Genomic DNA, 17,380 nt, shown 5'->3' with positions numbered 1-17,380 from the left:
AAATAGTGAACAATATAAGACTATATACAGGGACTTCCTTGGTGGTCTATTGGTTAAGACTCTGCGCTTCCACTGCAGGGGGCGCAGGTTTGATCCCTGGTCAGGGAACTAAGATCCAGCATGCCGCGAGGTGTGGCCAAAAGAAGAAAGACTACATACAACTAAGTCCTAAACTGTATAAAATATTATAAGTGTGATAGGGATTTGGAAATGCAAAACATTGTTTGATAATTCACTTTACAAACACGCAGAAGTGCCAATTTACTCCCTAGCAATCTCTGGAATTAAACTATAGAGCCAAAGTTTGAGTAAGTCACAGTTCCTAACTTCAAAGAGTTGGTGACTAGTGGCAAAGACAGACAGGCACATGGGGCGTTGTATTGTAACAGCACAGGATGAGGCTCTAACAAAGAAGTGAGTCTGATGGAACCCCAGATGGGGCACCTGATTTTGCCTGTAGGTTGGGGTGAGGACAGAGGAAGGCTCTAGAATGGATAATTTCGCCAGGTAGACAAGGAAGAGAAGGGCATCCTAGACAAAGGTAACTACCAATGCCAGCAGGCAGAATTTAGAGAGAGCGCAGGAATGATGAGAACTTCTAAAAGGATCAAGCGGGAGAGCTGAAACTGGAAAGATAGGCCAGAAAAGAGGCTTAGTTTTTAGAGAGCTGAGGGATGGCATTGTGGACATGAGACCAGAGGGTGGACTGGGCCTGGAGAGTACAGGTGACAGTAAAGGGAAGAGAGATGGGGGCTGGGGTAGGAAAGTTGAACCTAATGGCTTCACTTTCTCCGTGGAGTGAGTCAGGGAACAGGAGAGGGAGCAGATAAGGGATATGCAGCTGGGGAAAACTTGCTGTAGGATGTGGTGTTTGAGCTGGGAACTGGAGGATTCAGAGAGTAAGGTGGCAAGGGAATGAGCTGGGTGCTATGTCTGTAAAATGATGGGAAGAAATGACTGGCTAGATCAGGAAACTCATACTGGGGAGTAGCAGGAAATAATATTAATGGCGCAGGTAAGATCAGATTAGAGAGGGCTTGAAATCAAGGCAAAGTAGTCCTTGAGTTATATGTTGAAAATGGTCTTCAAGAAACGCAGTTTGGCAGGGATGAGATGCCTGATTTGGGTCAGTTGCAGATTAAGGTCAATGAAGTCAGCCCTAAGGTTGCTGCAGAAATCAAGGTGTGAAATAATAAGAGGAATTGGAGTGGAGAGTGCCTTGGTCAGGTTGGAGAACTTGCCCTGGTGAGAATCCCTTCTCAAAGTGTCTACACGTAGCCCCCCACAAGGTGACATTGGCTTCTCTGACTCAGGCCCAACTCTGGCCACAGCTGATGGGACCAGGAATGGACACCAGATCCAAGGAGAATAGGTCAGATTCTCTCAGAAGTTCTAACCAAGCAACAAAAAGTAATTTTCAAGATGGCAGTTGGTCTTAAAAGAAGGTCTTGTGGAGAAAGGGTCATTGTGGAAGGCATATTAGCTGATTAAACACAACAGGCATATGTATGGGAAAGGATATAGCATAGTAGCTAAGAACTTGGACTCTGAAGTCATTGTCTGGGTTCAGGTGTCAGCTCCATAATTTACTAGTTATGTGAATTTGGGCATGTTTCTTAACCTCTTAATGCCTCCATTTCCTCATCTATATTATGAAGATAAAAATGTATTTCCTTACAAATTTGTTTTAAGGATTATGTGAAATACACATATAGAGTGATAGCAGAAAGCCTAGAGCATAGAGCACTCAATAAACATGTTAGCTACAAGAAACATCCAGAGGGCTCGGTAATAAACTAGAGGATAAAGAAGGAGGAATCAAAGATGTCTCTAGAAAGAGAAAAATAGTGAACACAACATCCATTGTCAAGTGCAAAACCATCACCAATGGCTACACTTCTGGGAAGATAAAGCAAAGCAGTTTCTTACCCCTTGGTGGTCCGTCTTCTATCTTATTAAGCACAGTTACCTTCAAGTTTTCTCCACTAATCATTAAAAGATGACCCTCTTCACAGCCAACATATAGGTCACTTGTTGGAGTCCAGCAGTGCATAGTCGGGTGAAGCAAAGCATATAGATCATCTTTAGGCTTCAAGGAAAGATTTAAAACCTTGTGTTAAGACAACAGTCATAGCTTAAGAGCCAGAGAAATACTCAGCAAAAACAATTTCCAAGACAAAACAGATGAATATGCGGTGGCTTCTCTGGTTGTGGAGCACGGGCTCTACGCGCGCTGGCTCAGTAGTTGTGGTGCCCGGGCTTAGTTGCTCTGCAGCATGTGGGATCTTCCTGGACCAGGGCTCGAACCCGTGTCCCCTGCATTGGCAGGCGGATTCTTAACCACTGCACCACCAGGGAAGTCCCACAAAATTCTTGAGTAATAACTTCTACACTGTTTCTTGGTGGACTTTTTGATATCTTGGATCTAAGAAAGTCATTGTTTAGCTAAAATCACACCATTTGAGGAAGATTTTGGTCAACCTTTCCCCTCCTGGTTCTGCAGGGGGACATGAATGTGATTTTCCTTGAGTGGCTATGGAGAGGTTGGCCTCGATCCTCGGCTTGGTTAACTGTCACGGGGAATAAGAGGACACTTTGTCTGCCTCTGGTAGCCTCTCTAGTTCATGAAACATCCTACTTGACTTTGATTCCATGGAAAACTCAGAGAGAAATGCACAAAATCTTTGGGACGTACCTAGAAGAAATGTTGGTTTGGGGAACTAAAAATAATATGGACCAAGGGTCTATGGCAAATTTTTCCTGTAAAGGACCAGGTAGAGAATAGGCTTTGCGGACCACATAGGTCTCTGTCACATATCCCTTTTTTTTTTTTAATCACTTAAAAATGTAAAAAACAGTCTTAGCTTGAAGCCATGTAAAAGCAGGTGACAGTTTGCTGATCTGTGCCTTAGATGATAATATCTCAGTGTTATGCCCCCCGCAGCCTTAAACACTGTGTCCAGCAGGGGAGAGGTCACTCCTCCTTTCTGTCCACACAGGGCAGGCCTCCTTGTAAGTCCTGGACCACCTGCTTTCCTTTCCAGAGGTCAAAATAGCCATGGTAGCTATTCTGGGCATGTGCCCTCCACAGCACTCATTAAGATCCTGAATTCAGGGTACCATAACATGGCATATCATACCATACCATACCATACCATACCATACCATAACATAACATGGCATTCTTTCCTTTCTATTTAAACAAGTCAAACATACTACCTTACTTTTATTTATCTATTTACAGATGTATTTGCTTATAATATAACATTTAGTACTATATTAGTTTTTTTTAATGCTATACTATTATTTAGAATTGCATTAGCTACAACATAACATCTTTGCTTTCTTTAGGCATCCTTACAGCCATAGGAACAGAAAACATTTTTTAATAATATTTTTATTTGTTTCTAATTATAAAAGTGGTACATCCTTATTTGGGACAGAAAACATTTTTAATAAGCTAATGGCCAAATTAACAGAATTCTTAAATTCCTTGAGAGCTCCATATGTATTTCATTCCTTTATTCATTCATCTGACAAATACTTACGCTACATAACAGGCACTGTTCTAATTACAGGGATGTAGCAGTGAACAAAATACACACACACACACACACACACACACACACACACACACACAAACCTGCCCTCATGGGGCTTACATCCTGGTGAGGGAAAACAGAGTAAAAATAAGTTAAGAAGTTAAATATATGGAATGTTATGTGTTGAAAGTGCTGTGGGAGAAAAATAAAGCAGGGGAAGGTGGAATAGGTTTCATAGTTGGGGAATACTGTAAACCTATATAAACAGCCATTTTTTCATTCAAAACTCTTCGATAATGCAAGCCACCATTGTAATAAATACTCAGTTATTTGAATAATATATACTGCTCTTTAATTTAGGAAAGGTTTACAGGTTCAAGGTAAAGCAGGTGTAGCACTGCCAAAGTAACTACTCTGCTGGATTCCCAACTGATATAAATTTGTTGCATAATTGATATTTCCACAAACATTTATTGGGTGTTGATTATATAGCAGGTATTGTGCCAAATGCTAAGAGAACCCTCTTCTCAATAGGATAATCACCTATCGAGGGAAGAAGTAGTATCAACAAACATCAGAATCAGAAAACATAGTAGGCTATAGTAGAAGAGTGTTTAAATATTACAAGAGAATCTATGAGAAAGCAATTTGTTCTTGGTGGAGTGAAGGAAGTGGACAGAGAGAGAATTATCATTTGGGATGGACCTGGAAATATGACTAAGGCAGAAATCATACATAGGAGCACTCCGCATGATAATTTTTTTAAAGGATACATTGTCTTTAATTGTATGATTGGCCTATTTCATGCCCTCATAGCCTTGGATTGTTAGAAAATAAATACTTGAGTAACAATTTCGCCACCCAGTGGGCAGGAAAAAAAAGGGGACAAAACCACTGGAAAGGATTAAACTGTTGCTGATTAATGACATTTTTGTGGTATCTAAACTGAGATTTGACTCAGAGGGAAAAGAGTTACTCACTGACTACCATTATTTAATCATCATTATTTAAAATTTGCCAGGGTTGTCTTGATGACCTTAGACAATAAATCACAAAAAGACAGACTCTTACCTCGTATGGCAATGGGCTCAAAAATCTTTAAAAAACCACACATATCTGGTTCTCACAATACCAGCGAATCTGTATGTATGCCATAGAGGGTGAGGATTAAAACTTGGAATTTTCTTGCCTTGGTATATTAAACTAGTATTGTGTGTGGCTTTTCTTACTTTAAGATAAACCTGGGCTTGTATTCCTTTTACTTTCTTTCATCAGTAAATATGTTCTGTGCCATTTAAAAATGAATGTAATATTATGTGGTGCAAGCAGAAACAATAATTTTCAATCCTGGAAATTGAGAATTTTAAAAGAAAAGGTGCCAATAGTGTTTAAAAGTATTTGTTGGTAACACCACCTCCTTGTTCAGTCCTCTGGAATCAAACATTTTGATCACTTGAGGACCAAATATAAAAAACTCAAGCCCAACTTAATATTGCTTTGGAAATTGTAAGCATCTGAATATGTGTCAGAATACTTGAGTTTTAAAAGGAATTTCTATTTAGCAACTTCTGCTTAAAAAAAAAAAAGAAAAGTAGATGGAAAAAGAAAACTGGACCCTTGAGATTAAATTCACTATCTTGGATCCAGTTTCTTCCCAGATAACATCTGCCTTTGATTTCCCCCATGCTACTACTGGATACCATTTCTAATGCCCCAAATAAGTTGTGTAACGTGATGTGGGCCTATTTAAAGTCCTATCATGTGCCTTTCTAGTGTTAGCTGTAAGAGAAATAAGGGGAGTATTTAATATTTGTAATTTTATAAAAATCCACATTTGTCAATTTTTAAGACCCTTAAATAGGTCAAGTCATTACTGGTTTCTTTGCCATTGGTACTGGGTCACAAGAAATTTCATTCAAAGGAAGAAATAGAATCAAGACATTTGAGATCTAAGTTTAGTTATGCTTTCACTCATTGTATAGACATTACTCAATGTTTTAGCAATTTTTCTCACCTTATTTGTCTATAAGATGAAAGAAGTAAATACTGGGAAAGTTGATTTCTAATTTAAATGTAAAGTAAATGGCTTTAATAATATTCCTTGTATGATTTAGAGATGTCATACTTTAATATTAAATTTCTGTTTTCAGAAAAAGGTTAAAATGCACTGAGTTACAAAAGTCCTAGGAAATAAAGATGTCTGTTTATTATGAGCATTTTTTAAAAATTGTAACTCCACATTTAATTATTTAAAGGAGGCATTTCATAGCATTTTTCAAATAACAAGAACAATTGCTTGAATTTTAAATGTTTTATGTAGTATCCATCAAGTTGGCACAAAGGGTGAATGATGGGGGCTCCCACAGAAATTTGCTGCACATACACACTCACACACACACACACACACACAAGTTTGAGATGGTTGAAAATGTGGGCATCAAATGTTCTTTGGCATCAAAAACTAAGCATAGAAACATTGTTTCAAGTTGTAAACCTTGATGGCTGATGTGTTTGTTTTTACTTTGCTGCCCCACTGTGGCTGAATGTGGTTGCATTTCCAAGGGTAAGACCTGTACTATTAAAAGGAATTAGTTATTTTCTGTAATTTAAAAAAAGTGAGTAATTGTCATCCTTTAGAGGAAATACTAAGAGCATACAACCTTCTCCCTTGCTGGCCAGAGATTTTTTGATAAACTACTTATCACATGGAACTATTTTAAACATATATAGCTTAATTCTCTGCAGTGTTCAGAAACATTGGGGAAACTCTACTTCTGTTCTCCTGGGCTTGGAGCTTTCACACAAGCATTCACATAACGCAAGTTCCAGAGGCTCAGCAGAATCCAGCTCCTTACCTTCATCCCAAAGGCCCTGCATGTGTCACTCTCTGCTCCCTGCCTCGCTCTCGACCATCACGGCACCTCATTCCCCCTCACTTACTCTGCTCCAGCCACAGGGCTCTTTTCTCAGCTCCTCAAACATGCTGAGTTCTTTTCTTCCCCCAGGGCCTTTGCAGGCACAGTTCCCTCTGCCTGAACACTCTTTACCCTGCTTACAGTCGGAGGAACGCCTCCTTGTCCTTCAGAGTCATCTCCCCAGAGGCCTTCCTTGAGCAGCATGTTAATCTCTCCCTCACCCCACGCCCACCTCTCATTTATCCTGTTGTAATAACTGTCACATTTCGCAACGATTTGCTGTATCTCTTTACTTCTGGTGTTGGTGGCGTTGCCGCTCTGTCTCCCTGGTAGAATGGAAGCTCCAAGAAGCAGGGTTATGCCTGGTTGGTCGCCATACGACCCTGTTGCCTGAAACAGTGCCTGCTACCTACAAGGAGCTTGGTAAGTATCTGCTGAATGAAAAAAAATGAGTAACTTGGCAAACTCCCTTATGAAGCTTTCTTCCACCGTTTTCCATGGCCTCATTTTCTCCTGGATTTGCTCCTGCTTCTGTGACTGTTCCTCCTGAGGCTCCTCTTCTTCCTCCTGTCTCTTGGCTGACTCCTTCCTCTCCGGCTCTCTTCCCTGACACCCTCTCTCTCCTTTTCCTCACCCCCTATCCCCTGCCCGCCGCCATGCTCCCACTATCCTCTCTGGGGAAATGACTCTGACCACACACTGTGTCTCCAGCCCTGCCTTCTCCTCCCTGACACTAGGTCCAAGTTGCCAGCTTCCACCTGGCATCTCCACCTGGATGCTGCCCAGCACTCCAAAGTCAGTATGTCCAAAACTGAAATCACATCTGGGCCCCCTGTTTCAGTTAGCAAGGCCATCATCTTCCTAGTCACCCAAACTCAAAACTCCAGAGCCTTCATCTCTCGTGGCCTCCAGGGCTAGCCTGAAATAAAAACCAGGAAGATCCTCTCTATCCTGCACGTCTCATGGGATGGTCATGAACGCAAATAGGCAAACACGGAGAGGGGCCAGGTCGTTACCCTGAAAGTTTCTGCCTCTTCGCCCACTAGTCCGGCAATGGCTGACACGGGGAGCACAGGTCCATAGATAGGATCTTTGGGCAATGATTGGGGAAAAACTACATCTGTTTCATTACAAAATGACCCATCTTCCATAGGCAGTTTTACTGACCTGTGGAAAAAAGAGACATCAGAATAATCAGATTAACAGAAACAAATCACTGATGGAACTGCTGCATACCAGTGGTAAGCAAAATGGGAGGTGTTACAACTCATTAAAAAAACCTAGGAAAAACCAGATGAAACCAAATACTAGATTTAAAAATATATATCATAAAAGTACAAGTAATACACAGTCATAAATTAAGTATATAGGGATTTTTCAAAAAATTTTAAAGTTAATATGTAAAGCAGGAATTGTAAATTTGAACACTGACAGGCGTTAAGCAGGTGATGTGTGGCCAGATAGGATTGTGGCAGATGGCAAAGTGTTTTCCCTCCTGTGAGACAGTGGAAAATATGTATATAGGTCTCTTCCTAGTTTCCTGGCACAGAGTTCCTGAAACCCTTGTAAGTTCCTAAGTGATAAGAGCGTTAGGAGCATCTTTTGTGCTATTGAGGCGATTCTAGGTGGGCTCCTGGATGGCTCCTGAATGGGTGCTGGTCACCAGAAAGACCAAGCCATGACTAGAAGCTTGGAAGTTTCAGCCCCAACTCCCATCCTCCAGAGAGAGCAGAGGAGCTGGAAATGGAGCAAATAATTGATCATGCGACATGAGGAAGCCTCCATAAAATCACAATGGTAGGGAGTCTGGAGAGCTTCCAGGTTGGTGAACACATACACTTGGCAGGGTGATGCAGCCCAACTCCATGGGACAGAAATTCCTTCATTCAAGACCCTCCAAGACCTCGCCCTACGTATCTCATCATTTAGCTGCTCATTTGTATCCTTTATCATATCCTTTAATAAACTAGTAAATGTAAGTAAGTGTTGCCCTGAGTTCTGTGAGCTGCTCTTGCAAATTAATGGAACCCAAGGAGGGGGTCATTGAAACCTCTAATCTATAGCCACTTAGTCAGAAGTACAGGTAACAACCTGGGCTGCAGCTAGCATCTGAAGCAGAAAGGGGAGGACAGTCTTGTAGGACTGAACCCTTGGCCTGTGGAATCTGATTCTGTCTCTGGGTAGATAGCGTCAGAATTGAGTTGAATGCTAAGACACCCAGCTGGTATTGAGGAGACTTGCTTGGTGCCGGGAAAAACCTCCTCCACAAATGTCAGAATTGAAGTGTTCACTGTGAGTACTAAAGGAGACTCATGGGGAAGAAAAACACAGTAGGGAAGAACTAGGCTTTTCCCTACATAGAAAAAGAAAATCTGAGTTTTTTTCTCTATACACACCCCCTAAAGCTGGCAGGCACCACTCAGTTCCAACCAAGACGGTTTGCTGACTTGTGAGAACTTTGGTTCCAAAATTTCAAGAGAAAATCATAATCTGTATATTTATGAGAAATTTCTCAAATTTTAAATATTGGCAACACACATGGACCAAAAAAAAACGTAAATGTAGGTTGTATTCAGCTACCTTTACAACCTCTAGTATCAAGAATTTATTTTCAGATTTGCCAAATATTTACTTTTAAACCACAACATGGCTGTAAAAGTGAGTTTAGAGAATTCATGGCTTTATGTGTTAAACTCAAAATGTCTTTGGTTATGTTTTATGAATGATGAATAATTCTGAAAAATGATCACACAAAAACAGTACTAACTACTGAAATGCAAGACTTAACTAAGTATTTTCAAATCCTGCTTGCTTTCTGATCCAGGACAATCCACTCACTTTGCCTCCCACTTTATTTGCTTACAGAAAAATCACAACTCAACATTCAGAACTGAAGAAGAATATTCAAGGGAAGCAAAAGGAGAGAAAGATGTGATAAATTACTTGCCTGCCGTGGCAAGGATCTGATAGAGACATTACCCACTTTATAGAAAGGTACAATGTTGTCAACTCTGCCTTGAGACAGATTTGGCTATTCAGTGGGTTCTTGTAAAAATGAAATTGAGACATAAAGAATACTGAGGAGAAAGAAGTGCCTCTCTTAGGGTTCTCCATTCGAAAACTTCATTTACTAGCTTTACATTGCTCTTTAAGAAGGCAGTTTTTCAAAAACTGCAATTTCAAGGATGTGTATGTCCAACGTTTCCTTAGTCTTTGACTTTGGGGAGTATGATGAGAATGGTCAGCTCAGGGGCACCTTGAGTCTTTGAATTCTTTTCAACAAAGGTACCATTATTATCAGCTATCACCAGGACATTGCTCATAGAACTTCTCTTTGACCCAGTTCTATTTAAACAGGCAATTCCATAACTTCACCACATGCAACTACCCTTTTGTTTACAGATAATGTGGCTGAAGGTATAATCTACACACTTCCCATAGTAAGAAATAAAAATTTCTTATTTTTGAGATTTCAATTGGGCATCAAAGTAATAGGAGCAAAAAGTGAAAACATGACATTTTAATATATATATATATATATATATATATATATATATATACACAATAGGCATGTTTTGAAATAGTAAGAGCAAATACAATTTTGGAAAATTAAACCATGTGGGAAAAGCTTGATATTTAAAAGAAACTCAGTGGGAAATCAAAGCACAGAGAATCCTTTCGAAATGCAAACAACCACCCCAAGGAAATTATATTGATATATGTAGAAAGAACGTTTTAAGTTAAGATGCACGTATATACAGATGAACCCATTTGCAAGGCAGAAATAAAGACACAGATGCAGAGAACAAACGTATGGACACCAAAGGGGGAAAGCAGGGGGGTGGGGTGATGGTGGTGGGATGAATTGGGAGATTGGGATTGACATATATACACTAATATGTATAAAATAGATAACTAGTAAGAACCTGCTTAAAATAAATAAATAAATAAATAAGGAAGGAAAAAAAAAGAACCTTCTGTATAGCTCAGGGAACTCTACTCAATACTCTGTAATGACCTATATGGGAATAGAATCTAAAAATGAGTGGATATATGTATATGTATAACTGATTCACTTTGCTGTACAGCAGAAACTAACGTAACATTGTAAATCAACTATACTCCAATAAAACTTAATTTAAAAACATTTAAAAAACAAATAAACAAAAAGAAGGATGCACGTATAAAGCCACTTAATTCACCAAACTGATCCAATCACGTTACATGAATGCAAACAAAAATCCCCACTTTGTTGTGTTGTAATGAAGTCTCTTACTTTGCTTTGAGATAATGCTCCTGGTTACTTCTTTCGATTGTCCACACAGTCACTGCACTTGGACTTGACAAGCACAGCTGGTGCCAGTTCATGGGGTTAAAGGTCATCTGGCTCACATCTATACCGGGTTGTGATTTCTTGCACAAAATGACACCTGATTCCCAGTTCCTGAGAGGAAAATTGAGTTTGGTGAAAAATAATTCGTTTGAATTTCATATCTTGAGAACATTTATCTAATTATTTGAAAACAATTTACATAAATTGAGAATTTATGATATAATTTATTAATCTATGATCTTAATATCAAATTTATAAATAATTATGCTTATCATTATAGTGTGCCCTCCTAGGAAGGCAAAATAACTATTTTAAAATATTACTCTTCAATATGCTACTAAGGCTGTTTTATCCTCCTTATCAAATTTGGATTTGACCCGTTCAAATGTAGAAAATGGAATATATCATCACATTTGCTGAAAAGTAAGTGTAGGTACCTAAACCTCTTAGTACACATGAGTACTCCTCATAGATCGAGACGCGCTGTACACACTGATGCCAGTAGATCATTTACTGAGTTTTTAAAATCACAGTACTAGTACCTTAAAACAGACTAAATCATTTACCTATTTGAGAGAATATCTTGAATGCCTATCATGAGCAAGTCCCTTTGCTAGATGACATATACAGAAAAAAAATTAATGTGAGCTGTCTGGCTCCTGAATGGAGCCAGAACTCCATTCAGGGTTGTGATATGCAAATTGGAACTAAAAGGTGTGGAGCTCGTCTTGTCTATCAGCTCCCTGCTGCTTCCACCTCTTTCCATCCCAGTCACAAAGGTCCCATTCATCAATATCAACCATTCTCTTGCTGGTATCACCAGTTCCCTGGATTTTTTGACTTTCTGCCTCAGATGCCTGGGAAAACCCATCAACCCTGGATGGATACGACTGAAAGCCTGGGCAGTTGAGAGAAAAGAAGAAAGATCACAGGACTATGTGTGTCAGTGACATTATAAATTCGTGGTTACCACCCCCAGGGACCCTCTATACCATCTCCAATCCTGCTGTGTTTCTCTGGTTGGTTTTCTCTCCTGTTCTCTAAAGTGCTGATTTTTTAATACTCTCCATTTTCCTGAAGCCTCAAACTCCTCCACCTCCTTCTTACTCTCAGTAAATGGCTTTGATTTCCACAAAGAAAACAGAGGCCATCAGCTGAGAATTCCTCCAAATTTCTGCTATCGAGTGTAATGACCTGCCAGGATCTGTATCATTCTTTCCCTCTCCTCTTCTGTTACAATGAAGGCATATACTTCCTCCTGCCTAAGGCCAATTTCACCACCTGTGCTCTGGACCCTACAGGTCCTGACTTCTTAGGAATGTTAGTTTATCCATTATTCCTTCTCTTCTGCATCTTCAGACTCTCCCTCTCTTCTGACTCCTCCCACTCAGCACTTAAGTTAAGCGCTCATCTGTACTATCTTAAGGGAAAAAAAAAGCCCTCCCTCAGTCTCACCTTTCCACGTCTCTCTCCCTCCCTTTGAGCCAGACTTCCTGAGTGAGTTGTTCTAAACTCACAGCCTCCTCTTTCTCACTCCCACTCTCTCCTCATTCCAGGAAATCTGCATCCCATCACCACCATTCCATCGACATAGCTATGTGTCTCCAAGATCCACTGACATCCACCTTCATCTCAAACCCAGCAGGCACTTCTCCGTCCTTGTCTAACTTCACTTCTGCAGGATTGGACTCTGCTCACCACAACTACCTTCTGGGATGACTCTTGGACTCTCTGTCACACAGCTCTTATGGGACACCCCATACCTGTCGGCCTCGCACTGTTTCTGGGACCTGGACCACCTGTTCTGCCTAGCCGACTCGGTGGCTGTCCAGCAGTGTAGGCTTCAACTAACTTCACAGGCACACCTCATGCCTGCTCCACACGCCCAGGGCCATCCCAGGTTGCAATAAATCTGAAAGTGTGGCGGAGTTAATACCCTGGGCAGGGAAACTTTGATCGATAGGTAACAGCAGTAGGTGGGTAAGTTCCCATATCTTCCTCTCCCTTCCACAGCCCCCTGCGTCACTGCCCAGGGACTGTCCATGTTCACAGTAGTCCATTACGGCCTCTCAGAAGACCACCCGCGGGACAGAGCAGCCAAGTGGTGCCCAGTAAAGTAATGTGCATTCACACTGGCTCATCCCCTTCCCTGCCCCCTTTTCCAGCTTGCCTCCCACCTGGAACTTTACTCCGTCCTAAAGAAGTTGCTGGTGAGCTTCTGCCTCAGGCTCTGCTTTCTTTGGAATCCAGGCTGAGGCATATTCTGGAACCTCCATGCCTCTGCCCCTCCTTGCTCCATGACTGCTCCTTCTGAGTGTCCTATGAGATTCCTCTGCCTCTTTCAGTCCCTTTTATTGGTCTTCTTCTAGGTTCTGTCTGAGGTTCCTCTGTAGGTGCTCTAATCCACTCTTCGCACTTTGATTACTAATCTGATTTAACAACTCCCAAGTGTTAATCTCCAGCCCTCTCTCCTGTGCTCTGGGTCTGGCTATCTAGGACAGTGACAAATTGTGTCTCTCAACATCTGTTCTCCACTTCTTCCTCTGAGTAACAGAACCCCTGGTTTTTAGCCAGGCACATGTCACCCGCAGTGAGGACCATATTTCCCAGCTTCCCTTGTAGCTTGATTTGACTTGTGACTAAGCTGGCCAGTGGGATCTAAGTGGCAGTGGCGTGTGCAGCTCCCAGGCTAGGCATTCCAACAAATGTCTGTGCCCTTCCCCTTATGCTTTTCCTCTCCACATGGCTCCCCAGAATACATGGCTGGTGCCCCACTTCAGACTAGAGATGAGGGCAACACGCTAGGAGTAGGAGAACAACAAAATAGGGTGGATGGGTCCCAGACACTGGGGAGCCACCAGACCAGCCATGGGCTGCTCATACCCGGACTGCTGCATGGGAGGGAAAGAAACTTCAGTCTTGTTTAAGCCACCTCTTTAGGGTGATTTGGGTTTCTGTGACAGCAACTGAACCTAAATCCTAACTGATATATCAACCGCCAACTAGACATCCCCATTTCTTTATCTCAGGCACACTCAGCTGTCCCAACTCATCTTCCCCACTGCCTCGTCCAACCTCCCTCCACCCATGCTCTCTATATCTTTCTGAAAAGCACCACAATGTCCTCAAGTTTCCCAAGTCACAACTCTGGGTAAAACCCTCAACTGTCCCTCTCCCTCAGCACCACGCCCAACATTCAGTCGGTCACCAAGCCTCATGGTGCTGCCTCCTAAACACCTCCCAAACATCTCCACTTTTCTCTGTCCCTATACTCACCACCCCAATCCATGCCACAGCCACCTCTCATCTGGACCACCACAGCCTCCTAATTGATGTTCATGGCTTACTTCCCTCCAATATCCTTCCATGATGTGACTAGAAGGAGTCTCCTTACATGCAGATCTAATCATGTCACATCCCTGGTTAAAATCCTTAATAGTCTCCCAATGTCTCTAGGATAAAGGACGTGCCTACTAGCATGGCTTATACATAGGGTGAGTATCCTTCTGTATTAATTATTGATAACATACCCCTTTCACTCTCACAAGTGTCCTGATTTGGATGGTAAACTACATGGTCACATATTTACAAGGCTGCTCATGAGCTGGCCTGAGACTGTCCCTCTGGGCTTGCCTCTCATGGCTGATCTCTTGTTCTCATCATTATGATCTCTTAATTAAATCTGCAAACTCTCCATATTTTCTGACCTCATGGCCTTTGCACATGCCTGTCCTCTGCTTAGAATCCTCTTCCTTTTCCTCTTCACAAAGCTGATTCCTACTCATCCTTTAAGTATTGCTATGGTTGAACTGCGTCCCCCACAATTCAAGGGTTGATATCCTCACCCTCAGCATCTCAGAATGTGACCTTATTTGGAAGGAGGGTCTTTACTGAATTAAATGAAGCCATTTAGGGTGGCCCTACTCCAATATGACTAGTATCCTTATAAAAAGGGGCAATTAAGAGACAGATACACATACAAGGAGAACACCATGTGAACACGAAGACAGTTATTCACAATCTGGAACAGATTGTCCCTCACAGTCCTCAGCAGGAGCCAACCCTGCTGACACCTTGATCTCAGACTTCTGGCCTCCAGAACTGTGAAACAATAAATTTCTATGTTTAAGCCACTCAGTTTGTGGTACTTTGTTAATGGCAGCCCTAGCAAACCAATACAACCATCAACAGGTGAGTGGGTAAACAAACTGTGGTACATCCATACCATGGAATAGAAAGGAATGAACTATTGAAACACACAGTACATGAGAGAATTTCAAAATAATTGTGCTGCATGGAAGAAGCCAGACCAAAAAAAAGAGTATATAATGTATGTGCAATTCTAGAGAATGCAAAGTAATCCAGAATGTGAGTAAACACATCAGTGGTTCCCTGGGGGCAAGGGGCAGGGCAACGATGGTGTACAGGAATGTGTGGCAAGAGCCAGTAAGGAAGGGTCTGAAGAGCAAAGGGAAACTTTTGGAGATGATGGATATATTCATTATCTTGATTATGGCGATGGTTTTATGGGTAAGTCAAAAGTTATCAAGTTGTGTGTGTGTGTGTGTGTGTGTGTGTGTGTGTGTGTGTATATATATATTTGAGCAGTATATTATATGCCAGTCATACCTCAGTAAAGCTGTTTTTAAAAAAAGTAACTCTGCATAAACTAAATGTTGTTCTCGGAATCTAGATTATTACATTTTTTCCTGAGAAATGCTGGTATGTAAGGAGTGTCCTCAATCATTCGTGGAACATTCTGTATTTCCCCTGAATAAGACAAATTCCCCCCTGAAGCAGTTTATATTATGGATGGAAGAGTGAGTGCATCTTTGAAGGTGGCCACATAAAGTGACCCTGCAAAAACCAAAAAAAAAAAAAATGTGTCTTATTCACAAGTATTTCCTCTACAGCTGGAAAATGGGATATAATGTTCCATTCTCTGAACATATAATTGTTCCAATGTCCCTAAAAACAATTACTCAAACTGAGCTCTAATATAGAGACAATCTTAATTTCAACATTAGTGGAAAATATGAAAATAATTCAAAGGTACCAATTGTTTTAAGAAAAGATGAAACTTTATGTACTTATCCATGTGTTCTTTACCTGACAAAGGAAATATTTTAACAGGTTAACAAAAAGAGAAAGATGGTAATTAATCTCTTTTAGCTTTTGCGCTGCCAATTTTCTGCCTGAAAGTAGTGACTATATTAAACCTTATGATTAGGACTTTTATTCCTTCCATTTTTCCTTGTTCTGGATTTTTCATGTATATGTCCTTTGATACAATCCAGAAGGACAAGATTAAAATGTGACCCAATGAAAGGAATTCTGCAGGAGGCTGCAACTTACCAGAGGGCCAGTTCAAATTCTGGGAGGGAGGAGTAACTAGCCAGGTAGGTGCCACAGTAACTGAACGAAAGTAAAGTGTAGTCCAGAAGAACATTGCCTAAAATACAAAATCCATTACAAGGATTTAATCATTATGTTCAGATTAACTACAGTCTTATAGTTTAATTTCCCTTATCTAATAATTTTTACGTAATTCAAAAGCATTTGGCTTCTGGAATAAGAGATGTCTTGGTTGATTTCTAACACTATTAACAGAAAGCTATGAGCTAAGTTCAGATCCATGTTTAAAAGATTTTAGAGTGAATTAAGACCACAAGATCACTCTCTCTAGTCTTCAGTATAAAACTGAGCATACTGCACCATGTATGTCCCCATTTGGCTTGAAACGACCCAAGAACCATAAAATATTCCATAAATATATGAAATATGGTAATTAGAAAAATTTTTCAAACAACTTGAAAAACACTGGGGAGTTGTAGTAATTCTACCTTACTTCCATATCTCTGACTCTTAGGCCATACCTGGCCCTTAGCTTAGTATCTTCCAGTTCTTAGAACAACTATAAAAGGTCTATTCTCATTTGTATCTACAGTTGAAGAAATGAAACGTGACATTAAAAGTCTTAGGAACAACGTGTTTAAAATGTGCATCATGAGGATGCTAAAACAGGGAAGTGTCGGCTTCTGACTCCTTGCATACGAGCCTCTGGTTTCCCCTCCTTTAACTGCTCTTCTTCAGTGTGGTTCCATAGATGCAAGCTTTGCCTTCTCCTGTGTCTGTCTTTACATTCATGTCTTTGTATTAATTTTTACCCCCACCTTCAACAAAAAAGAATGCTATCAATTTCACTGCACTCTGCCTAGCAATTATGAGCTTTAAAAAAATTGTGACCTTGATAAGCAGAAAAACCTCATCTTGGTTTAAAAGACACTTTTTAAAGTGAATATTGAGATGGAAGAGTTTTTATGTTTTTGGTCGTTGGTAGTCTTGTGGTTTGGGCAAGTTCCATTGTTCTAATGAATATCTGTCTTTTTTCTTATTGTTTCATAAATGCTCTGAAAATGTTTGGTCATCCTTGTTCCAAATATTTCCCTCAGTTTATTATTTGCCTGTTAATTTTTCATGTATTTTTGATGTTCATAAGATTTAAATTTGTATGTAATCAAAAACATAAGTTTTTCTATTTAAAATTTTATCCTTCGTGTGAAAAGTTCTTTCCCATCCTCAAATTATTT

General features: G+C 40.6%; 1 protein-coding gene across 1 annotated transcript in view; it reads right to left on the bottom strand.

Annotated features, from left to right (window-relative positions):
* The window catches only part of CFAP43 (cilia and flagella associated protein 43), a 103,500-nt gene that overhangs the window by 79,551 nt on the left and 6,569 nt on the right, over positions 1 to 17,380 (bottom strand). The window contains exons 3-6 of the mRNA XM_061193573.1: positions 16,146 to 16,242; positions 10,734 to 10,901; positions 7,474 to 7,624; positions 1,930 to 2,089 (exon numbers count right to left, since the gene is read on the bottom strand). Coding sequence (XP_061049556.1) covers positions 1,930 to 2,089; positions 7,474 to 7,624; positions 10,734 to 10,901; positions 16,146 to 16,242 — 576 coding nt within the window. The remainder of the gene's footprint in view (positions 1 to 1,929; positions 2,090 to 7,473; positions 7,625 to 10,733; positions 10,902 to 16,145; positions 16,243 to 17,380) is intronic.

This window comes from Eubalaena glacialis, chromosome 1, assembly GCF_028564815.1.
Source record: "Eubalaena glacialis isolate mEubGla1 chromosome 1, mEubGla1.1.hap2.+ XY, whole genome shotgun sequence".
NCBI classification, from domain to species: Eukaryota; Metazoa; Chordata; class Mammalia; order Artiodactyla; family Balaenidae; genus Eubalaena; species Eubalaena glacialis.
This window is presented reverse-complemented; position numbering and strand designations above follow the sequence as displayed.